The 25,561-nt window shown below is 45.0% G+C and overlaps 1 protein-coding gene across 4 annotated transcripts in view; it reads left to right on the top strand.

The window, feature by feature from the left end:
• The window catches only part of NHS (NHS actin remodeling regulator), a 335,826-nt gene that overhangs the window by 234,107 nt on the left and 76,158 nt on the right, over positions 1 to 25,561 (top strand). Inside the window, exon 1 of one of the 4 annotated variants that reach the window (XM_070502402.1) lies at positions 5,177 to 5,489. The exons of 2 other annotated variants lie outside the window; for them this stretch is intronic. In XM_070502402.1, the coding sequence (XP_070358503.1) occupies positions 5,456 to 5,489 (34 nt within the window). In that variant the 5' untranslated portion in view covers positions 5,177 to 5,455. Of the gene's footprint in view, positions 1 to 5,176; positions 5,490 to 24,037; positions 25,407 to 25,561 lie in introns of those variants that run through there. One more of the 4 variants, XM_070502401.1, reaches the window with a different exon arrangement.

A 25,561-nucleotide genomic window follows, 5' to 3' on the forward strand; every position in this document is an offset into this window, starting at 1 on the left:
CGAAATTAGCTTTTGGCCAGTCTCCAAAGTGATTTGACCTATTTAGGAGTCATTGAGAATAAGCCAAAGGAAGTTCAGTGGCCTGCATCTTGATTTGTCAAGGGAGAAGAGCGAGGGTAAGGACCGCCAGACAGCCGGGTTCCCTGAGTCACTTGTTATGGAGCATATGAATGAATATGGCTGGAATTCATGAGAAGGGTTCTGGGACATTGACTTTGGGGCAACTCCTGGCACAACTTAGCATTCTAATGTTAACCCCAGCAGATATGTTGATAATCTGGTGTGCCAGCTCAGTGGCCCTGGTCACTGAAAGGACCATATCAGATTCTGAAAGCCTTCCCACAGGTTAAATGATTCTCCAAGACCCTTCTGTAAAAGGTAAACTCAGGCCAGGTCAGCAAAGGGAGTATAGACATTAGGGCTTCAGTGGAGAGCAAAACCACAAAAATACTGAGGCCAGCTCCACTACAGCCTAGCAGGTCAGAGTTGGTAGTGGATGCAGTTGGTGCCCTGCCTATATCTCCTTTACCAGCTGGTGCACTCCTCCTCCAGCTACTGTGAGTGTGGGCTGCTAAAGGCTACAGCTGCGCCCTCCCCAGAGAATTGCTGTCTCCAACCCTCTTGCCTCAAGGTGAGACCAGCTCTGTGGTGCAATTTGTACTCCAGAGCTTCCTGCGGGATCATGCTGAAGCAAATCTCCAGCTGAGGCCACATCCTTGCTTACTCCCTTCCCTTCCTGCATCCTGCTTCCTTCATGCCCCTTCTAGTGAAAGCACTAGAGGCAGCTCTAAAAATACAGATTCCCAGGCCCTACATCCAGAGATTTTGATTCAGTGGGTCTAGGGTGGGGCCTGAGATTCTGCAGTTTTCCTTAGTGGATCCTTGGGAATTTTAACTCAGCCAATCCTTTGACCAATGGGAACCACTCATTCTAATTCATTGTCTTTCCTTCCTTCCTTAGGTCTTTTAGGAAACATTTATTGATCAAGTTCAGGAACAAACCACACAATCTGTCAAAGACACTAAGAAACAGAGATTTAAATAAAAGCATCCAGTGGTCTTGGCAAATCTCTTGAAGTCCAGCATACCATGCTGACTCTCCAAACTGTTTAAGCAAATTGTATCTTTACATTTTTTTGTCTGTGTCCTGAAATGTAAAGGTCTGTCTGGTTGGGAAAAGGGAGACTCTTTTGAGGCACTGAATTGCCACGGAGCTTTCCAAAAAAGGGATATTTGACCAAACTTAGGATTTAATTAATGCTTCCCAGTCTCCATGCTCAGAAGTGTTAACCTACTTAACCCCCCTTTTACTAACAGGCCTCGATTTTCAATATTATTGGTTGTGTGGATGTTTTGGTGATGAAATTCGAAGAGAAATATTTTGCTCTATTATCAGGGACCCTGTGATAGGAAGACTTATGAATAGGTTCTCATGAAAGACGTGATCCTAAGAAATTTAAAGCAAATTGATTAAATAACTGAATGAAGATGGTTCAGCGTAATGCAGAATAAGGGAGTATTCTAGATTTTGTAATGATAATGATGATAACAGTGATAAGAATAGCAACAAAACATGATTGCTCAGATCTTTTGAGTGCTTACTATGTTTAAGGCTCGGCACTAATTACTTGGTCTGCATTATCTTATTGAATCCTCCCAACAACTCTTTGAGGTAAATATATCCGTTGGGGATTAGCAAAGGCTTCCAAAAGATGACATTTTCTTTCTTTCTTATGTAAAAGTAGTCCAGGGTTGGTATGGATACTCAGCAGTAATGAGGGACCAAGCTTCCTTCCAGCTCCAGATTCCACCATTATTAGATTGTGGCCCACATCTTCGTGGTCCAAGATAACTACTGGAGCTCTACTCATCACATCATTGGCCCAAGCAGGAGGATAAAAGAAGGAGCATGATGCTTGTCTCCTAAAGAGACTTTCTAGAAATCCACCACAATTGCTTTTATCCCATTGGCCAGATAGCAGCCCCTAGCTACAAGGGGGGCCTGAACAGGTAGCCTCTTGGTTGTATGGCAATGGACCCTGTTTAAAAAATTGAGATTTTGTCAATTTGAAGGAGAAGGCAAACATGGAAGGTTTGGTTGGAAATTAACAACCATAGTAGGTAATATTCTTATCACCATTTTGCAGATAAGAAAAATGAGGCACTGAGAGACTGAGTGACTTAGCCATGTTCACACAACCTACAGGTGGCAGAGCCACGGTAGGACCCAGGTCTCTCTGACCTGAGCTTCCCTCTCTTGATTACTATTCCCTCCTGCCCATTTTTGCTATGTTGTACAACAGTTATGTTTCCTTAGAGATGCATTTGTTCATTTCCTGTTTTCTTCCTGGTGTGCCTTTTACCCTCTTCTTTGCGTAAATCCCAGCCATGCTTCAAAGCTCAGCTCTGATGTCCGAGAAAGCCCTTCCCTGCAGCCCAGCTGCTTTCTTCATCCAGCAAATGTTTATTGAGCACCTATGATGTGCCAGGCACTGTTCTAGGCACTTGGGCTTCATCAGTGATAAAAACAAAGACTCCTGCTAGCTTAATAGGTATGTGATCTTGGTCATGTTCCTTAAGCTTTCTGAGCCTCAATTTCCTCATCTGTAAAATAGGAATAATAAAACTTACTGCACAGGGTTATTATAAGGACTAAATCAGATACTATATAGCAAGTGCAGTCACTGGCGCATCATTAAATTTTGAAAATTGGTACCTATCATTATTATTACATTGTTGTTGTTGTTGTTGTTGTTATGAACTTGTCTATCTTCTCCAATAGGCTATAAATTTCTCATGGGCAGGAATAGTACCCAAGGCATTCTGGTATCACCCAAACATCTAACCAAAGTGGGGGCTTAGTAAATGTTTGGTGAGTGGATAAAAAGGGTCTCAGCGTAGAGAGGACTTCCTGCTTTCTTTCGCTGCTAGATTTAGGAAACAGTGAGAAAGAGACTAAGCCCCACAGGAACTTTTTTTTGCCTAATTTAAGCTGTGAGTTGTGGTGGGTGGTGTGCTAAAGAAAAACAAGACTGAATAATAATCTACTCCTCATACTCTCCTGGAAGGCTGCAGAAAGAAAATATATTCTTTTCCTTTTAGGGTTTCTTGTTTTCACCTTCTCTGATAGACTGAGTGTGCCAGTAAGTCCCGCTGACCTCTTTTTTGTGTTTTTACTGTCTCCTAATTCTCTTCTCCATACTTCTCTATTCTTCGCCTTAGTCTCTGCCCTCTATGAGAATAGTGTTGCTGGCCTAGTATCCACAGAAGAAACTTCTGGAAGTCAAGAGGCATTGTGCATCTGGGGTCCAGAGCTGTTGCATTCTAGTCCCAGAGACAGCATCCCACAAAGATCTAACCCGTGGTTGCATCAAAACTGCGTGTCAGGTTTTCTGACCACCGAACTCTCTCCATTTTGTCTTCTCAGCACAGCCTTCCCCTTGGCCCTTCTGCAAAGGTGAAAGGCAAGTTCACAGGATGCGAGACCTTCTTTCTTCCCTGACATCTGGTTTGATTCTGGGCAGCTAAATAGTGGCTTTGCCATGAACAACAAAAGCTAATTCACTGTGGTTTTTAAACACCAAGTGCAAATATTTTTCCTTTTCAGCTTGGGGTCACTGGAAGGGAAAAAACAGGGCTGAGAAGGAGATTAACCTTTTAAAAACTATTATGACTTCCCATAGAAAATAAAACAATGGCATCATTTCCTTCCATTCGTGAGAGTCTTTTTCTGAGTGATTGTTGCTTGAGGCAAGAATGGGTATCTGAAGATTTTTAAATACTGTTTTAGCTTGGTTTTCTACTCAAAAGCCCACCATGATTGCTTTTAAGAGCCCACACAGATCCCAAGGAAGCCCAGAGCCATCCTCTTTGCTTTCTCTCTCCTCTGTCTTCATCCCTGGTTGACTTTCCCTCCACCTTCTCTCTAGCCCTTTGGTTTCTTCCCTCCAGTAAGGCCCTGACACTCTGCTAATGAGAGGGAAATGCAGGCAGAAGCACTGCAATTCGCAGTATTTTAAGCAATGGCTGTGCCATCCGCTGATCCCACTAACAGATGCCTGGAAGGTTGAAGATTCTGTGTGGGTCACTTCTCTGAGGTCCCAGCCAAACGTTCTGTTGATTTGGGCTGTCTTAATGCCTCCCAGAATCTCGGAACCATTCCGTTCCTCTTCAGAAATGAAGTCACCCATTCTGGCTCTTGCTCCACACGATTAAGGAACAGATGCATCCAATGCAGAGAGCTGACACCGTCAGCAGAAACCTGGCAACTATCTGAGGAGAAAGCAAGTCCACCTACCTCACTATTAGTTATTTCAGTGTTCTCTCGGGACTGCAAAACAAAATCTGTTCTCTGACTTTCCATTAGTTTCTCTTCTTTCCTTCTCTCCATCCTTCCAGCTTTTGCACTTGGATTCAATCGTTGGGTTCATGTGGGAGGTGAAGCGTGTGCCATGATGACATAAAGGCTATTAACGCTCAAGCTATGGAAGTCCCTACAATCTCCCTTTCTTGCCAAGAGGATGACTTGAACAGGCTCCAGGATGGTTGATGTTTATGAAGGGGCTTGAGGATCCTTGCCATGTACTATTACTGTTGTTATTGGCATTGCAGGAGTCTAACATGTTGATACAGGTGGTGTGTGGTTGCTGGTGGGAGGGGATCAGAAATTGATTTGCAACCTGCAAAGAGCCAACTCTAATTGTATCCCGCCCCCATCCTTTCAGTGTGTTTGCAAATATTTGCAGACCTGTTGAACAGCTTACCCTCACACTAGCCTAAAATTTCACAGCCAAGTAAACCAGCCGCAGCCTGGTGACAAGAATGGGTGGCAACGTGGGGTGATGGAATGGGACGTATTCCTTGTCACAGTTGGCATAGGGGCTGGGCTGCTGTGGCTCCCTAGGTTTTAGTATTTGTCCAGCTTCCTGTCTCTGGCAGTGTGCTAAGGGTTTCCATAGCCACGTGGCACTTGGCAGAGCTTCTCAAACTGATGCGACCTGAGAGTCTGCATTTCTAACAAGCTCCCAGGTGATGCCATGCTACTGACCACCTGGCCTATTGCACTTGGAGCAGTGAGGCTGTAAAAAGTACCACTGCATTCTAAAGTCCTCCAGGGCTGGAAAAAGAAAGTGCTAAGCCCCTCCTCTGGAGACAGGGTGTGTCAGAGGCTGCCCTGGAGTCCTGATTTGCCATTCAAGTGAACCCTGGAGGGATTAGCAGCTGGCCCAGCACTTGGGTGAGACCATCTCCCCCTCCAGGGGGGAGTCCTGGAGGCAGCGCAGATGTTGTGTGAAAATCTGCCACCGTCCTTGCCGAAGGTTGCCCTCTCTCGCCCTCCCACCCCCCTGCTCTGCCTGCCGACTTAAGCAGATCAGCTTTCGGCTCTCTGGGACTCCGAGAGGGCTTTGGATAAAAGAAAAGGCCCGTCCTTAAGAAGCAGAGCTGGAATCCAAGCATGCCTCTCGCCTGCTGCATGCCCAAGAATGCAGGTATTTGGGGGTTGCAGCATTTCCTGGCAGGACAAAGAAGGAGGTGGGTTGGGGGAGGCCAGGCCTAATGGAGAGGGGCTTGCACTGCAGCCGCTTCCTATTCTGGGACAAATGAGAAGTATATTTTCTGAAGAACGTGAGCCCTTTCACAGGAACAGACATGAGGAAGAGAGGCCGTGTCTGACCCTCAGGGCTGACCTTGATATTTGTGGGCAGCGGCTTCTAAGCTTTGAGGACTTTGACTTTTCCATTTTGGCTGGAAAAGTTTGCAACTTTGTGCTCCTTCTGAGGTGCTGGACCACTTGAGACAGAGAAGGCAAGCCTTTCTCCCTCCTCCTCTGCTCTGATATTTGCATGTCTTCCAAGAGGGCCCAGAGGGTAGTCCAGGTGGGGGTTTCAGGGCAGGAGTCTCGGGCTCTAGTCTGGGGATACTGGAGAGAGGCCACTGTAGGCTCAGGCCTGCATCCTGCACTGGCTGGCACTGGGCCTGCTTGTCCCTTTCTTCTCCTTTGGCACCCCGCCCCCTCCTGTCTTCCTGGAATTCCTCAGTATCCCACCCTCATCCAGAGATTATACAGAAAGATTTATGTATCTCCCTATGGCCTCAAAACAGCCCTGAACTGGGAGTCCCCAGATCCAAGTTTCCAATTTCTAGTTTCTGTTTAAGGCCATTTAAGATTTCAGGGGGCCTGTCATGACTTCTTTAGTCCTCTAAACCCTCCTTCACAATATTTCTTTATCAGGGAAAGTTAGCCACACGACTGAGCCCTGTTTGAAAAGTGTTGAACTATTTGCAATATTCGTCCTGTATTAGGGTTAGTCCTTCCGTTTTAACTCGGGCTCCTGACGTCAGGGACAGTGCCTTTCTTATATTTCTCCTATAGACTCTACGCCTCTCCCCCAGTCATGCTGAGCAAGCAGAGGGTAGGCAGTGTGATTGTTGAAGCCTCCGCTCTCCTTGCCTCAGCTAAACCACCTTATCGCGCATTTGCCTCCACTTTCTCTGTGGGAACTGATGTATAGCGTGGCCATGCTCCAAGGGCCACGCATTGGCCTAGCCATTACCAATGCGGCTGTATGCAGCCCTCTTGGATTCAAGCGTTGTTCGGCCCTGCCATCTGAGAACAAACACTCCCTCCTCTGAGTTGCTTTTCCAGGTTTGGTGATGGGAAGGCACTGGTTTGTGCCTGCTTTGTTACATAAGATCCCTTAGGAGGGGAAGGGAACATGCCTGTGAACCAGGAAGCTTCTGGTGGGTGCCACTGAACTTCTGTTAGTTTCTTCAGGGTATTGCAGTCTCTGAATTTGGGGGTGGAGAAGTTGTTCAAATCCAAATCCCTAATATCATATATGCTTTTGTGATGAATAACCATTATTTGATGTGCAGGCCACACTTCAGACCAATTAAATTAGAATCTCTGGGGATGGACTCAGACATCAGTGCATTATTTTAAAAGCTCCCTGGGTAGATTCCAATGTGTAGCCAGGGTTAAGAATCACTGACTTAGGTAAGAAGTAAGGACTCCACTCCCTCTCTAACCCCCAATTTCTCTCAGGGAACTGAGTGAGACAACTAAGGACCTAAGTTCACATATTTTCATAAGGATCAGTGGATTCAGGGAAGAGTGTCCAACTGCCAGGTAGTATTCATCAGGCCTGAAGGACTAAGTAATGGAAGAGAGTACCAAAAAAAGGCCCTTACAGGTGCCTGCCAGAAGTTTCCAGCCTAAGCTCAAGGAGAACAATGGGGAGAAGGCCTTTAGAACAGCTTGACCCAGTTTACCTTGGAGAGTTGGAGATCCAAGGCTGGGGGTGGCTGGCTGGCCAGGGAGGGATGGGGAAGTTTGCAGGGCTGCATGGCAGAGGGCTCAAACTTCTCGGAGCTGCTGGTACTTTATGAGTTTGGCGTCTTCTGGCATTAGTGTCAGCAAGGTCATGGCACCCCCGCCAACTCTGGACAGCTCCCAAGTGGGGAGACCAAGCACTTAATCAAAGATGCCTCCAAGTAGGGCTTGGCAGATATTGCATTCAGCACAATAAAAGCTGGGGGAAAAATGACTGCTTTTTGCCTCAACACAAATTTTATTACACCAGGTTTCATTATAAAAATGTTATAGTTTTGGGTGTGTGTTTATTACATAAACAATGTAGTTACTCTGATCTTCACCATCTTTCAAACCGGAGTCTCAAAGGGAGTTTATTTACTAGATTTAAAGCCATGGAACAATTGTTTCATAAGATTGCCTTATAAGCATAGGAATAATTCAGGGAAAAATAAAACTCTGTGCTTTCTTTCCTCCTCAGCTCCTGCCGAATCTCCCCAATCTGGAGGCAGGCACAGCCACATGCTGACAATGTTAGATCTTGCAGCTGATAGACTATATCTGGGTAGACTTAAAGGGGATAGTGTGGTCTTCAGGAAAAGTGGGGCATGGGACTCAAGCTGCAGGCTCCTGTTGCATCCAGCCTGCAAGGGTGTCTTGGGCAGGTGTGACAACCACTTAAGCAGATCAGGCAAGTCCTCAGGGCCCAGACCCTTACACCAACCAGGGGCCCAACAGCTTCTGTCATTACTTATGCCCAGATCTCTGGGCATTTATATTTCTCAGAAGCAAAGCTTTCGTATCAGTATGAATGTCAGCTCAGGTCACTAGTTCATTCCTGGGAACTCCACAGAGGGAGCAAGGTGTAGGCTGCCACCATCTTATGGCAAAGTCTGTTTTGTCCATTTTATTGATGTTTTCCTTTTTTTTTTGAGGAAGATTAGCCCTGAGCTAACCACTGCCAATCCTCCTCTTTTTTGCTGAGGAAGACTGATCCTGAGCTAACATCCGTGCCCATCTTCCTCTCCTTTTTTTTATATGTGGGATGCCTGCCACAGCACGGTGCTTCCCAAGCAGTTCCACGTCCACACCTGGGATCTGACCTGGCGAACCCCGGGCCACCAAGAAGTGGAATGTGCGGACTTAACCGCTGTGCCCTGGGCTGGCCCCCTGTTTTCCATTTGTAATTAATTGATCTTATTTTATATTCATTTACTTGAGATTTTAAACTTTTTTTTCTATTTCTTAAATTGAATGCTTAGTTTAAAAAATAAATATGAGAATTGAGAGCTATAAATTTACCTCAGAGTACAGCTTTGGTAATTTCAATTGCTTTCACTAGGTGGCCTTATTGTTATGGGTTTCATCCTCTAGATGGTTAAGTTTTGGAGAGGCACCATGGTGTGGGGAAAATGGGCTTTGGTGTCTGCCAGATCTGGGTTTGAATCCTTACTCTGCCATTTATCAGTTGTGTGACTTTGGGCAAGTTACAAGATTGTAACTTCTTATTTCTAAAATGGAGATGATAATATCTGCCTTGTGTATTCTTTAAATGAGAATGAAATGAAAGAATGCAAGCAAAGGACTTAGCATAGTGCGCCTAGTACCTGTTCAATCTATAGTAGCTATGGATAATAATCATGTTTAAAATAATACGCCTTTGGCACAGGCAAAAGCTTTGTGGCTGGGAAGCTGCTCTCCATTTTCATGTCTTAGGTAGAGGGCCAGGACAGTGGATGTCCTTTCTGGATCAACCCACTTATCCTAATGTCCTCCAGAGGCACTGGCAGATGGGACATGAAAATACCAACAGTGTACCTAGAGGAGGGCATGAAGCCAAATGTTACACTGGGTTGAGCATGCCGAGGTGAGCCAGGAAAAAACTCAGCACAACATAAAAACTCACCATTGAGAAATTCCTCTGAAGTTTCTTAGTCTCTGTCTCTTGTGGAATGTTCCTCGATAGAATATTTGAGCTGCTCTGTCCTAGACCTGGCCTCTTTCCCAGCTACCCAACTGGGTCACTTCCCACTCTGTAGGGCCTTGACTGCTCATCATGGCCAGGGCCACAAAGGAAGCTAGCATTTGGGGAGCTAAACTTTATGGAGCAGCATCTCTTTGCTAGGCACTGGGCTTGGCTCTGGGCATCACACATGGCTAAGACACAGTTCTGCCCCTGAGGACTTCCAAGTCAGGAGCACCATGAGCCCCCGAAAGGCTGGGAATAGTACCCTAGGGCCCATCCACAGGAGGGAGGGACCAACTCTCTCTTGTAGGGTGGCATGGGAAACCAAGGGAGGTCAATGGAGGAGGGGACTTTTGAACTGATTCTTTTAGGGTAAATAGGTTAAGGTGTATCAAGTTTTTGGGTGGATTTTTGTTTGTGTGTTTGTTTTTGGTTTTGTCTTATTTTGTTTCATTACTTAGAAGACGACAGAATGAGCTCAGCCTGATGACCTTCAAAACTGAAAAAAAAAAAAAGTACCTGGTCTCTAAAACCAAGGGAAACATCTTTTATAGAGCAAATATTTTGCAGAAAATTAAAGCCTATTTGCTTTGGGTTGATTCTTGCCTTCTCTAAGTCTGGGGGGAGGAGTTGGGAGGTGGAAGAGATGGTAAGATTAGGAAGGGATAAGGCTGCAGGAAGATATAAGCAACTGTAATCTGCTGTCCATACTCTCTCTCTCCTGCATAGCCCTGCTGTATGTACACTGAGGTGGAAGTTACCTGTCTGTGTTCAAGGCAGCATCTTCTAGTCTCCTCTGAAGCCCATCTGTGCTTCTGAACACTCTGTTGGGTGGCACGGCTCCCTCCCTCCTGCGTGCCTCTTTTTGGGTCAGCAGGAATACTGAGAAACTCTACCCTCCGGAGGGATGCCTTGCATGTGGCTATAACTCTTTGACCTTGAGTGTGGTGACAACCACTAGCTCCCAAAATGGCAGAAAGGAGATGGAGAAAGAAATTAATCTCAGCCATATCTTCTCACAACTGAAACACAGGAGTGGTTCTTCAGCATTCAGAGGCCAAATGTCTAACTCTAACAAGGGGAAAGAGGCAAATGTTTCCTCAGCTTTGAAGAACTGAGGCCTCCCAGGAATGTTATCTTTGCTCCTTTCTTGCCCCCACCCTACAACAGAGCACAGAGGAAGTTTTGATTTATTCTTTAAGATAGAGTAAATCACTCTTCTCTCACCACCTTGTCTTTGTGTTATGCTTGCCATGGATGGCATTTGGCCATTAACAACTAGGATTCCTCTTCCATCTCAGTTTTTATCCCTGGAAACCTTCACCAGCAAGTTAGAGCTGGATGATTAATTTTGAAATAAGGATGTGCTTGAGAACAGGCCAGGGGCACACATCAACAACCACAGAGCCCTTGGCTTAAACGGAAGATAAATTACGCATCCCAACTAATACAGGCCTGTAGCTCCTGCTCTGAAAGCCAGGCGTGATGACAGGGGCCACGGGTTTCTAGTACTTTCCACACCTACCTTGGAAAGCAAGCAAAATGGCTGCCTGGGAGAATTAAGATAATTGTGTATTGAGTGCTTTTCCTTGGGAAGAAGCTGATTTGTACATTCTCTTGATTAGGTTTTTATTTTCCCCCTTCTGCCCCTCTCCTCTAGGCATTTACTTACTTCATTTTTTTATTTTTTTTACACAAAAGACATCATGGGTAAGAAGAGGAGATTTTATTCTGAAGAACAATGATCACATTAACAAGGTGACAGCAGAGAAGCTAAAAGTCACTCCATTTTCTGCTGGGGAAAAATGTTCTTTGTCGCCAAATCGCATTCTGCTTCTCTTTGTCTACTTTCCTTTTATAGGAGGGTGGCAGGCCCGGCCACTGATGGACTCAAAATAAATAACTGGGAGATAAGATACACCCTTGATTCATATAAGAAGGGAAGCTTTTGAGTTCAAAGATAAAAAAATGACTTCCTTTCCTGTTCCACAACATTCTTGTGGCTGGAGCTCTCTGTAGGACAGTAACATTTCTCTGCCCTTGGTCCAAAGTATCAAGCAGAAAATAACTATGAAATCTGAAACTTGGTAAATGGCAAAAATCCAATTCATTGCACTTTAATAGACATCTAGGCCTGGATCAGATTCTGTAGGTACAGAATCTCCCTACATCCTACCTTACATTTGGGGCAAAACTGAGGACTCACCCTACCTTTAAAGTATTGCAGCCACATCCAGAGACCCAACCCATCAGTGAAAGAACAGCCAAACCAAACTGGTGTGTGATTACATATGTTAGTGTATCTATTAAAAAAAAAAACAGGCCTCAGAGATGATCAAAGAAAAAGTGAATGGGGGATGGAAGAGGTGAAGAGAGAAAAGGAAGGAAGCTTCCTAAGGGAACCGAGATTTGAGCTAGGCTTTGATGGATTGGTAGGAATTCTTTATCCAGGAGAAACATTCTGGGGTTATACCTCTCTAGGCTTTACTTTCTTCTGCAAAATCTCATAGGCTTGTGAAGATTGAATGATGTACTGAAAATAAAGCATGTAGCAAACTGCTTGGCACATGATAAGGACTGAATAAATGTTTGTTGTTGTTGTTATTACTATTATTATTAGGAGACAGTGTTGGAAGCATGTGAGCAAAACCTTCAGGGTCTTTCACAGGGAAATGATGCTATCAGTTACAGGTAATTAAAACTCTTTTCCCTCTAATCTTACCCCATTTTTTCTGAGGCTGACTCTCATCTTTCATATCATGGCATACTTTGGTTAATGTCAGTTCATCTCTGGCAAAATGAAAGCAAATTCAACCAAGATCAAAAGATGTTTTTAATTTGACTCCATTTCCTAATATAACATCTTATACACTGGTTTATAACTTCAATAGTGGATGGATATTTGAGTGAAGGTGTAAATATAAAACCAATAGCTTATGCTAGCATTTCTCTTGGCCTTTTGTTTTCAACAGCTTATTTTAGCAACTTCAAAAAATAGCCACTCAGGGCCAGCCCAGTGGTGCAGTGGTTAAGTTTGCACGTTCCACTTCAGCAGCCCGGGGTTCACCGGTTTGGATCCTGGGTGCAGACCTATGCACCGCTTACCAACCCATGCTGCGGCAGGCATCCCACATATAAAGTAGAAGAAGATGGGCACGGATGTTGGCTCAGGGCCAATCTTCCTCAAAAAAAAAAGAAAAAAGAAAAAAAATTCACTCAGGGTATGTTTTTCTTCTAATCTGTGGTTTCATTCAGGTCATAAAGGAAAGGTATTTCTAGAAAGAAGCAATGAAACTTATTTCTTCTAAAGTTTGGTAGTTAAGATAGAAGGCTAAGTAATTTTACATCATAAATGATCGATATAATGTGTTTAAGGGGGGCTTGTCCATTGATATTGGGGGCTGAGAAGATTTTGGGGGATTGGGGAAAACCAGGATGTTAATATTAAATGTCATTTAATGACCCCTTATTATGTGCTTCAGCAGGACTATGCTAATTGCTCTGTCATAGTTGATTCTCATCACAACCCTCTGATGCAGGCACAATTATTATGCTTGTTCCACAGATGAGGAAAATGAGGTTTAGAGTATTTACATAACTTGCCCAAGATTATAGCTTGGATGTTACAGAGCCAGGACTTGGACCCAGGTCTGTCTGACTCCAAAACCCATGCTTTTTACAACCAGGTTATACTGCCTGCAGGGTTTTGAAAATAATGACCCCCAAAGTAAATGTGAGGGTGGGGTTTAAGGTTATCATACAGGTTAAGAGTTAAAAGATGTGATTTGGCCCATGCTATAATCTCTGCTTAAGAAAACTTAGTTTTGATGTGAAAGAGTAAATACCTCTCAGCAGAGACGGCCCCCACCAAAATATGAGACTGTTTCTGAGCTGAGAAGAGGTGTCAGACAAGGGACAGACCAATACTGTGCTATGTCTTGAGAAAACGGAGGGGGTGGGTAAGGCCTTTTACTTTCTCTTTCAGTTCCTATAATGACTCTAGAACTTTTTGCTAATTAACTTGACTGCCTGTAACTGATATATTTATTACCCAGATTGTTTATCGATGACATATTGTTCAAATATTCATTTCCTAGGATAAGGTTGTAAATGTCTTCTGGGATCATAAAAGGTGATGGATTAACAAGTGCTGGAGGTTGTGGCAGGTCAAGAAGTTACGATGCAGAATTTCCCATAGCGTTGCTTGGATGTGTTGGCAGTTCAGCACGAAGAGATGGTGTTTTTCAGTGGTGAGGAGGGGAGTTTGTGCTCTAATTTCTTAACTTAAGCATCCTACTGAAGGCGCTTGCAGGGATTATACTTTATCTAGGTCAAAGTTTCTGAGCAATGTAACAAGTAGCAGAAATGATTATAGCTCTTCCTGTAGTTACAAAAATCTATTTTTTTTTAAAGATTCTATTTTTCCTTTTTCTCCCCAAAGCCCCCTGGTACATAGTTGTATATTCTAGTTATGGGTCCTTCTAGTTGTGGCATGTGGGACGCTGATGAGCAGTGCCATGTCCGAGCCCAGGATCTGAACTGGCGAAACCCCGGGCTGCCAAAGCGGAGCATGCAAACTTAACCACTCGGCCACGGGGCCGGCCCACAAAAACCTATTTTTAAATGTCTGCCTTCCATGCTTAGCCATCTTCATACCATCATCTGCTTTCCCACATTTCCCAAGGCCATTGCTCTGGATAGCCACCAAACTGCCCTGAGCCAACAGCACCACCTGTTGGCTGGAACAGAGATTTCTTGGATTCAACATCCTTTTCCAGCCACCTCCTTTCTTGTACTTTGGGATGATAATGCATGTGTGCCTGAAATTCCCTACACCAGCTCAGTGTTTCAGTCATGCAAAATGGCTTGCATTTTCTCATCATACCATGCTCTCTCACACATCTCCAGGCCTGTGTACACTTTTCCCTCGCTAGAATGCTTTTGTGACCGGTTTCACCCAGCCAACTCCTAGTCAGTTTGGAAGCCTTGGCGTAAACATTGCCTTCCTTGGGAAGCTTTTCCTGAAATCATCCCGGTGATTTAGACATCTCCATTTCCATAGCCCACATGCTATGCGTGTCTGTATTTTAGTGGTGCTTCCAAGGGCAGAGGATGAACTAGTACCCCTAAGGGGAACTGGGCCATAGGGTGGAGATGGAGATGGGTAGAGTTGGGTATGGCGCAAAACAGCCTTCTGTAAGATCTTAAGATTTCTTTGTAATCATATGCATGATCCTAAACATTCCTATAGAATTAGCACTATTCTCTATTTAACATAAAATAATCTTCCCCAAAACAATTATTGAATAAAACGAGTGGTCCAAGAAGATCCCGTCACAACTATCCTTTTGCTTCCTGAACCCCCATGCACAACATATTGTATCTCGGGAATACGTGTAAGTTCCTCTGAAAACCATGTATAATACAGTGTCTTATTCTAGTTGGTCATTCTGTGGACTCCTTCAAAGTAGGGACTAGGTCTTTCATCTCTGCTATAATATTGCCTGGTGGATTTTAGATACTCAAATATTATTTTTTTGCAATGAGTGACTCTTTCTAGTGATATTGGGCATAATAAAGAACTACTGTCATTAATCCTCGAAGAGACAGATATTCCAGTTGTAGACCCCAAGGTCTCCATCAGCCCACTATTCTTTCTCTAGTTATTCTTGCATTTCATCGGAGACTGGCATTTAAGATTAATTTTTAAAACCATCTTCTTGAGTTATGTTAATGTTTATTCACTACCATGATACCAGTATTGTTTTCCACTCTTGTTCACTGCAAATGCATATTTCCCCAGCAATATTGTGGAGGAAATAAGCCTTGATGGGCAAACCTGGAACTCTAAATGTCATTTGTCACTACTTTTCCACGGGAAAATGTGACCTGAATTAAGAAGAAAAACTTACAGATGAACTTTGGAACACTCTGAGGCTGGATATTCAGGCATCAAACCCCCACATCCTGTAGCGTCAGTTTATATGGCTTACTACCCACAGCTTGAGGGAATGGAGAAGGAAGCCTAAAGCCAGAGACACAAAGTGACATCCCAGAATCACTGGAGTGGGCAGGGATGACCTCAGATGGTCTCTCAGCATTCTACCAGTGTCATCATCAGACTACCTTGGATGTGTAATAACCTTCCCAGGAAGTCAGAAAAATTCATTCTCGGAAATCCTACTGACATTTACATGTCTATGCTCCTAAAACTGTTCTCTCTCTTAGACAAATGAACACCTGAATCATCTGTTCTCTCTCCTTTAAAAAAAAACCAATTAAGGGGCTGGCCCAGTGGCGCAGCAGTTAAGGGCGCATGTTCCTCTTCAGCAGCCCGGGGTTCGCCGGTTCGGATCCCAGGTGCAGACATGGCACCGCTTGGCACGCCATGTTCTGGTAGGCATCCCACATATAAAGTAGAGGAAGATGGGCATGGATGTTAGCTCAGGGCCGGTCTTCCTCAGCAAAAAGAGGAGGATTGGCAGCAGATGTTAGCTCAGGGCTAATCTTCCTCAAAACAAACACACAAAAAAACCAATTTAAAAAAATGTTATTTACTAAGAAATATTAATGAGCAAAGGTGCTGCTATGTGCAAAGCAGCTTTCTAACACATGATCCATTTGTTATGAAATTATTCTTCAGAAACTTCCCACAGCTTCCCCTTCCTTCTTTTAGAAATGAATTACCCTCAGGGCTGGCCCCATGGCCGAGTGGTTAAGTTAGCATGCTCCACTTCAGTGGCCCAGGATTTCACTGGTTCAGATCCTGGGCACAGGCCTAGCACCGCTCATCAGGCCATGCTGAGGTGGCATCCCACATAGCACAACCAGAAGGACCTACAACTAGAATATACAACTAGGTACTCGGGGACTTTGGGGAGAAGAAGAAGAAGAAGAAGAAAAAAAAAAGATTGGCAACAGGTTTTAGCTCAGGTGCCAATCTTTAAAAAAAAAAAAGGAATGAATTACTCTAAACCGAAACTGTTCAAGAACAGGGCAAACCAGTCCTCAATTCTCCGTGTCACAGTCCAGGTAGTGAAACATGGATAAAGGGCTTCTGAAAAGAAGGGTAAACTTCTCTATCTGGCTTCTCTAGTGTAGCTTCTTGTACATCATAGGGACCATTGATTCTCCCCACCTGGTCATTTCCCTTTCTGTTGTTCAACTTGACCCCATCCTTAAATGAAGAGAACTTCCCTCTCAGTTGGGCACATAATACTATTTTTATGTCTATTAGAAGAAAACAGTAGTGATATGGAAGTGATCTGATTCCAACTGGAAGGCAAGTAATGGAGGTCCCAAACTAGAGTCTGAATCCAGTGTCCCAGCCATGTTCTTAGACTAGGAAACGCTGCTGGGAAGTAAGTTCAGAGCCTGAACTGGGAGAAACTGCAAATACTGGTATAGAGAAGGTTTTCTTTTTAATTCATAAAGTTTCTCAGTAAAAATCCCCTTTTCTGGAACATAATTAGTACCTGTTTAACCACAAATGTACGAAAATTGTTTAGCGTACAGACCAAAATATTTTCTCAGGACTACAAAGAAGATTTCTGTCTCTCCTTCTCCTTTGTATGCTCCTTATAAAACCTTGCCAGAATCAACTAAAAGGGATCCCCTTTCATTACATACATTTTTTTCCCCAAGAAGTAAAATGAACTAAATTAATTCATTCACTCAGCACTGTAAATACCAGGTGAAAAAACCATAGACATATAGATGTAAATACTGCCTCTATAATTATTTTTTGTGTTTGTATAACTAGACGGCACTGAGAAAAACAAAAAGAAGGAAAGTACTCAAAGTTCAAATGTTCCCAGATTTACTAAGAAAATAAGAAAAAAAAGCCCAAGCATCCACATGCTAAGATAGCCAAATAATCAACTAATATGTTACTTACCAGCATTTTCTTCAACAGAAACGGCTTTTGTTGAAACTGGTGAGAACTCCAAATGCTGAACATTTTTTCCTATTAAATAACGTTAGTAATTAATGTAGTGATTAAGAGTGCAGGAGTTGATTTCCTATGTTGAAATTCCAATGTACAGCCAAGGTCAGAAACTAATGCTCTAGGTATTCAGTTGTAACCATTATTTCTTCCTCTCACAGATAGTTCAATTTGGTCCTAATTTAGTTTGTAATTATTCCTTCCTTCCTTTTGAGGGCCTCCATCTGTAAGTTTCCCAAGTGTGTGGGAAGGGAAGGGTGGACATCTCTTTTCCCCTCTCCCACCTGTGTCTTTGGATGCCTCACCTTCTTAAGAAGACAGCCATGACCATTGTTGAATATTACAAAACTGACACCCCATTCTAACAAACTGTAGTTCTTCTTGTTCCACGGCGTTACTCCTCCATTTCCCGGAGGAGTTTCTGGGGTTACGCATTGGCATTCTTAGTCTTTAAACACGTCATCTCTCTTTCTCTTCCTTACATCCACTGATTGTTTCTTGAGGGTGGCTCTGGGCCTCACCTTGGTGATTCTCTTTCCCAAACCACATGACACAACATCAGCCTGACAAGGCCAGGATGGGAGGAGGGAAGGTGGGTTTCTGGGACTGCAGGCTAGCCATAGGAAGCCTCTCTGAACTGGCCCTTTCCTGGGATATAATTGAAATGATATGCAGACCTTGAGCTATGACAATATTTGGAGCCATCAGAAAGGATTTACTTCGTTTTTAAGAAGGCTTTAGTTTATGATTGTTGCGCTCAAACTAGCAATTCTCAACCGTTCGTATCTGTTTTGACATGTGGCTAGAAATTTATTTTAAAGAACTGCATCAGCTAGCCTTTTCTCTGTAACAAATCACCCCAATACTTAGTGGCTTAAAATTTAATGGGTGGTTCTTCTGGTCTGGGCTGGCTCAGTTGAGCTCTGCAGGGCTTGCTTAAGTGTCTGTAGTCAGTCCGCTGGGGCTGGAAGACATAGGGTGGCCTCATTCACGTGTCTTGTTATTAGCATGCTATGGGCCAGGATGAGGGGGGTGACTGGGCCGTATGTGTCTCATCACCCCAGCCTTCTTTGTAGAGTGGCAGTAAGCATGGGTAGGTACCAAGATCAGCAAAAATAGAAGCTGCAAGGCTTCTTGGGGTCCAGGCTCAGAGCACATACAGTGTCACTTCTACCACATTCTATTGGCCAAATCAAGTTATGAAGCCTGCTCAGATTCAAGCTGGAGAAAGATGCCACCTCTTGATGGGAAAAGCTGAAAAGTGCTGTGGCTATTTTTGAAATCTACCACAATAACCAAGCACCCTTATTTGCAAATTTTTAAGATATAAATTAAAGTGGATTTGAAGTTCTTCCACTCATAAGGTCACTCCCACTTGCATTCAAATAGACTTTATAAGTGGGAGAGAAAGGGGTGAGAATTGCCCATGGCCATGACAATGAGTGGTCCATGAAAGTAAGCAGTCTTTGTAAACATAAGCTTACAGTGAACAATTCCAAGACAATTCTTAGTTTTGGTGCTACAAATTATTTCACATTTTTGAGTTGTGCATAGCTTGGTTTTTCTTTATGGTCAGAATATACTGTGGAATTCTGGAAATCCATCATCAGAAAAGAAGGCTTTGAAATAATAGAAGTTGGGCAGCAACGTATGGGAATGATGTCCTCCCAGAAAGGATCCATTTGCATTGGATAAGGTTTTCAAACATATCCAGGAGCTCTAAGTAGTGAGGTTCGTCTTTGGTGCCTAGAGGGGGCCAGATTAGGCAAAACCTCTGCTTCTCCTCTGATGCATTCCATAGGGCTCCATTTTGGCTAAATCATCATAATTTCAACCAAGAAAGCACAGAATGATAATGGTTTTATTTATTATTTTATATGCATTGCCAGTATATGCAAAGCTTTATAGCTTGCTATAAATCGAGAGGGATTATCACAGCTGTTACTTGTTTTAACAGGTCACAATACAGTAGTTTATGCCAGATGGTTTGGAGAATTTTGAGAGAGAAATTTTATACAGGCAGCCGTACAGATACTAGCTTGGGTAGTTGTGCCCTGAAATTAATTTACATTTGTTGTGATATAAAATATATATATGAATAAACACATAGTTCCTTATAAACAAGTGAGCCATTTTATAGCAGTGATTTCTTCTGGAAGACCTGGGGTCTCTTGTGAGGAGTGGTGGGGCAGCAGCAGTGGTAATGTGCTGTTGCTAGGATAGATGAGAAGTAAGGCTCAGCCACATCCATAGCTATGGAGGAGATATCCAACTTCTTCCAGAGAAGTAAACTTCGGAGGCAAAACTGGGTTTCCATCCTTGGAGCCTAAGAGAATAAAGCAGGGAAGCCACCCTAGGTAAACATAAGGAAGGGGTGTGTATGGGGAAGAGTGGAGCTGAAATTGGGATCCCCAAGGTCACCAACAAGGTCAGCTTGGGGCGAAAAGGTTACCCAGCCTAGGCAGATCACAGAACATATTATTGCCCTTGCAGACGCTGAAGTTTATGCGTAGAGTGGTCAGTTCTGGATGATCAGCAGAAATGGGAAGAAGAAGTAAGCACTGATGATCAGAAATCATTTCAGAAGGTATCTTTGGTTCCAGGTTTCATAGAACGATAGAATTCCAGAAAGAGAGACCTAAAGAAAACTTACAGATCATCTCCACCCTCCTTGTTTTACAGATGAAGAAACAGACCAAGAGGATCATTTAAGTATGGTTGTCTTGGTTCTTTCAACAAAAAAGTAAAATCAGACTGTCAAGGTATTTGGACTCTGTCTGCTTCCTCCAATCTTCCTCCCCTTGATCTGCCCCACAAATTCCTCTCCTGCTTCCCACCTCATGCTGGGAAATGACCACCTGTCAGAGCAACCCAAAGATCAGGTCTAAAACACTGCTGGGTTTTCTTGGTAAACTGCTCCAAGATATAATAGTAATATACCACCTCTGGAATGGGAATAAAAGTATTTAGCTTTTTCAAGTCAGTTCTTCTAGCTTTTATAAGGTAGGAGTTAACTAAGATCTGTTGGTGTCAACAAAATAATTAAGCAGAAAAGGTGAGTTTAAAACGGATTTGGGGCATATAACAGGTGTAATCTATATATGTGTAGAAAATCAGGAAGTGACAGTATTTTGAAAGTTGAATAGCCCATGAATATTAAGGGACAGACCTAGAACCTTTATTACGGATTTCCCCAAGATGACTAGGAGAAGAATTAAAGCTTTGAAAATTTGTAGGCTAGATAGTACTGAAATGCCCCATTCTTTTCAGAAATGCTGAGCTTCCAATAACCTCAGCTCTCTGAAACACAGCACTAAGACCGCAAGTGAGTGAAAGGAACTTCCCGAGGCTGCAGAGAGTTGTCAGCAAGCCCATGCACTTTATTGCTTAGCTCCTTGCTCACACCATTAGTAACTCTTTTTTAATGGATGGATGTTACTTAGCCATGGCGTCTGTTTTTCTCAGCCCACTGTGGATTCAAACATGGGGAAGGAGCTAGAAGGAGGATGAGAGAGGAATGACAGTAGAGAACTAAATATCAAGGAAAGAGCTTGGAAATCCAAAAAGGAGTCTTTGAAATGTGTTACCATAGAGACCAATAATAAGCCTTCTTAATAAAGACCCTAAGTAATCAGCAAAGAATTAAATTGTGTTTTGTATCATCTGATTAAAGAGATAGGAAAGTGAATTGTTCAAGGTAGGCTAATTCTGGTAATAAAGTCCCCGACATTTCAGTGGTTTATTTCTCACTTACATTGCAGTCTAAAGCAGGTCAACATACCGTCATTTGGGTACCCAGGCTCCTTCCATCTTTGGGTTCCACCACCCCATAGAGCCTCTGTGTTCAGCCAGCAGCGCAGAGAAGGGAGTGTGTGGGGGAACGGGTAGGAGTTTTATTGGGCCAGGCCTGGAGGCACACATCCTTTTGCCCATATTCCATTGGCTAGCACTCAGTTACATGGCTGCACCTAACTGCAAGGAAGTCTGGCTGTAGGAGACAGATGGAGACAGTTTGGTGAACAACTAACTAGCCAGTTTCTTGAGGGACAGTATAAAATATGCTTTAAAACAATGAGGGGCTTCGGAAAACTGCTCTTGGTTGGATGAACTTTAGTTATACGGAAAATCATCTCTGTAGATGTCTACATTTCCTCACAACACCAGTTAAAGGGAATAGTTATGTCCTGAGCCACACTGTGGATCAAAGGCTGGCAACCTATGGCCCATGGGCCAAATTCCACCCACTGCCTGTTTTCATAAATAAAGTTTTATTGGAACATGGCCACATCCATTCATTTATGCCTTACCTATAGCTGCTTTTTTTTCTCTAAAGATTGGCACCTGAGCTAACATCTGTTGCCAATCTTTCTTTTTTTCTTCTAACCCCCAAAGTGCCCCCAGTACCTAGTTGTATATTCTAGTTAGGTGTCCTTCTAGTTATGCTATGTGGGACACCACCTCAGCATGGCTTGATGAGTGGTGCTGGGTCCGTGCCCTGGATCTGAACCGGCGAAACCCTGGGCCCCCGAAGCGGAGCGCACGAACTTAACCACTCAGGCACGGGGCTGGTCCCTACCTATGGCTGCTTTTGAGCTACAACAGAGTAGAGTAGTTGCAACAGAGACTGAATGGCCCACAAAGCCTAAAATATTTACTACTTGGCCCCTTACAGAACAAGTTTGCTGACCCCTGCTTTAGATCATCAGTGTCCTAAGGGAGGACACATTTGCAGTTGTTTTCCTCCTGAGACCTGGTACCCTTGGCTTCCAGGAAAAACAAGTGGGATGCCCGCATGGACTCAGATGCAAACTCTGCCCTTGCAATATCAGCTCCAACTGGGCCCAGACTCTCCTTATCCCTGCCAGCACCCAGCACAGTACCTGGCATCCAAGAGATGCTCAATAGATGCTTCTGTTTGAACCATCAAGCCATAGGAAGCATCAGGTACCCTAACTATCATATAGGGGATAGGGACTCCAGAAAAACTACAGTATGAGCCTATGTGTGAAGACCTCAAACATAGTTAGGAAGGAACTGCCTTCGTTGGGCTTTTATTATGTACCAGGCACCATCATGGTGCTTTATAGCTATTATTTTATTTATTCTTCCTAAAAACCCTATAAATTAGGTATTCATGTTTGCATTTTACACATAAGGAAACCAAGGTTCAGAGAAGTCAAATCATTTTCCCAAGGCCACACTGCTAAGAAATGGAAGAGCTAGGATTCAAACACAAGTCTTTCTGGGACCAAAGCCCAGATTTTTTTCCTCTACACCATGGGGCCTGCTAAAACCTTATTCAAATGTAAACAATCTAGTTATATCATTATTTTCATTACCACTGTTAACAATAACCTCATTATTGTAAAGATCAATGCAAGGGGGAAGACATGGCCATTTTCATTGCTTTATGGAGTTCTACAGGTCTCATTGCCAAGGCTCTCCCTTGATAGAGCAGCCCTGAAAACCCAGAGTAACACAGTTCATCTCCTTGGGATGTGTGATTAGTGACTTGGCCACCAGCTCCCCGTGATCTTGCCAGGGATTGCTGTAGAGGGCAGCCATTTTGCTCACCCGAAGATAAATTCTTTCAAGGCCTGAGCTGTTTGAGTCCATTCATGGTGGGACTTCCAGTGCTCCAAGTGGAGCTGGTCCGGGAGCTCGTTAACACACAGATGGCCAGGCCTCACCCCAAGTCTGATTCAGTCTGGCTAGGGTGGGCCTGAGAACGTGCACTTCTAACAAGCTCCCAGGTACTGCTGGTGCCACTGGTCCTTTGATGAGCAAGGCTAAGGGAAAGACTTCCCTTTTCTTTTTAGAAGCTCTGACTGGCCTTCCCACCCACCCCACACTTCCTATCAGTATCCACTCCATCAAGACTTCCTAAAGTCTAAGGGGCCCAGGTCTGCCCTTGGCAGGCAGAACTGTTCCCACTGACCTCTTGGTGACTTTGGGCATTCTTGATCATGCTGCCTTCTTGAAATCCTTTCCTCCCTCCCTCCTGGTCTCCTGCTTCTCTGATCCATCTCTCTCTTTCCCTCTGGTGGCCTCTTTTCCTTTGCCTACGCCCTCCCTTAAACTTGGAGGTTCATGGCTCACTTCCTACCCTCACTGGGGGAGTTACCACACCACCTCCTCACACCTCACCCTTCCTGTCCTAGACACACTCTGTTTTCCAGGGGAGCTCCAGCTAGATTCTCCGTCCTTGCTGGCGGCTGGCAGCCCTCTGAGGAGGTTGGCGTGAGTTGGGTAGGAGGAGAGCAGCCAACCCAGTCTAACTTGGGTTCAATGTGATACTTCAGGTGACCACAGTCATAATTCATAGTAATGCCAATTAGGAAATACTCTCGACCAGTGCTTGTGCAAACCCTGTGATTTCTTGTGACCTTGGCAAGCCGAGTGTTTCACCACAATTTGTGAATTATGGAGGAGTCACCAGCCTTGTGGACACAGTACTGCCCATGCATGCAAATCTGCCCAGGGCATAAACATCCCTCTTTGAAAATAGGTGGCCTGGTTAGAAAATGGTCAAGTTTTCCCTGAATGGGTATCCAAGATATCAAGACAAATTACCAAAAACTGTGCCCCACAAGGCATCTTTGGATAATTTCATTCACTGGTTTTTCCCTTTTTATACATTAGGATATATCCCATAAGTGTTGTGTTTTAAGTGGCCCTAAATGGCTTTCTGTCTTCTGCATGTGGTGGTTCTATATAGAACCCGGCAGCCTAAGGCACGGGCACAGGTTTTTAACCCTGGTTCAACCTCAGCGCTGGTTTAGTAAATCACCCTTCCCAGGAGATTAGTACATGGCTGCGAAGGCATTGTCTTTGCAGTGTTTCTGAGCCTGGGCAGGGTGAGTTGTGTCTAGGATGCGAGGTTTCAGCGTCCGGAGATGAATAGGGGGAGGGGACACAATGCTACAATTTTCAGGCTGTTCTATTCCTGTTACACGCGGGCACATGTTCCATGCCAATCTCTGTCCCCCCTCTTGCCCGGGCTGGAGGAGTTGGAACGGTCAGCGTCTCTGATTCCTCTGCTGTTGGTCAGAGACTGGGGACAACGGAGGTGAGAAGGGAGCCACAGGGGTGCGGTGCTGAGCAGCCGTGGTCAGTCCAGCCTGTTGGTGATGTGCCGAACCCACCGCCACTCCGGGCATGGGTAACGCGCAGCACCAGCGGTCGAGCTACCGAAGGAAACGCACAGGTACCAGAAACCCGGATCCGGGATCCTCCGCAACCCCAGGCTTGTCTAAGCGCACAGGGCCCGCTTTGTGGCCGGCTTCGGCGCGCCGCCGAGTTTGGGGCTGGGGGCTGAGTCCTGCGGCTCACTGCGGCTGGCGGCAGGGGACGAATTATTTTTAGCAGGTTCCCTTTAGCCCACTGGAGCCGGGAGATGTTCGCGGAGCCGGGCGACTGTCTGCAGAGCATTGGTGCAACCGTGCCTGCTGCCCGGGAGGTTTGGCTGCCGCAGTCCCCTCCATTCACTGGGCTGTAAATCGAAGCTGTCTACACCGGCAAGGCGCTCCGATCCCAGCGTGGCCTGGGGCTACGTCCCGCCCAGGTCTCCCAGCACCTGATTTCCCAGTGGTCAATTAGGTGTCTCAGCCTGCAGCATTGAAGCAGTGGAGGGGCCAATGCCCCGGCTTTGATGGAGCGCGCCGTGCGCAGAGACCTCCCCAGTCGACTTCCTCATCAGAAGGCAGCATCCATTCATAATTCTCTCTCTGCCTGTGGACCGAGTTAGGCTGAAGCTGGGCATGGACTCCTGCGATCTCCCTTTTTGCATCTGAAGGAGAAACTAAGATAAAAGGGAAAAGGAAGGGGGAATGCGGTCCTAACGCAACAAGGCGCTGGAAAGCCCCCAGAGGCCTCTTCTTTGCGGGGAGAGGGAGAAGAGGCAGATCCCGAGCCCAGCGCCCCAGCCAGCTGCTAGTTCGCTGCGGAGCCGGCACGCATGCCTACCTCACCTGACGGCCGCCTTCCCGGGGAGCCGGCGCGGGGCCCGGCGGCGCGCCCAGGGCGCACGGGCGGTAGGATTTCTGCACCGGGGGAACGAGGCGCGGGCGGGCTTCCCAGGGCCGAACCCGAGCCTGAGCGGGCGCCCGGGGAGGCTAGCCTCAGCGTGGCGCCCCACCGCAACCCCCCGGGATGCTCCACGACTCGCAGCCCAGGCCACGCGGGTGTGTGTGAGATGGGAACAGCTTGGGGGGAGGGGGTATGGGCAGGTGACATCATTTTTAACTAATTTTTCACACCTCTGGGTGGTGGGTGAACTTGGGGGACGGAGGAGGCTAGAGCCGCAGCCCCGCTGCGCGCTAGCCTGAGAGGAAATCCT

Source organism: Equus asinus, chromosome X (genome assembly GCF_041296235.1).
Source record: "Equus asinus isolate D_3611 breed Donkey chromosome X, EquAss-T2T_v2, whole genome shotgun sequence".
NCBI lineage: Eukaryota > Metazoa > Chordata > Mammalia > Perissodactyla > Equidae > Equus > Equus asinus.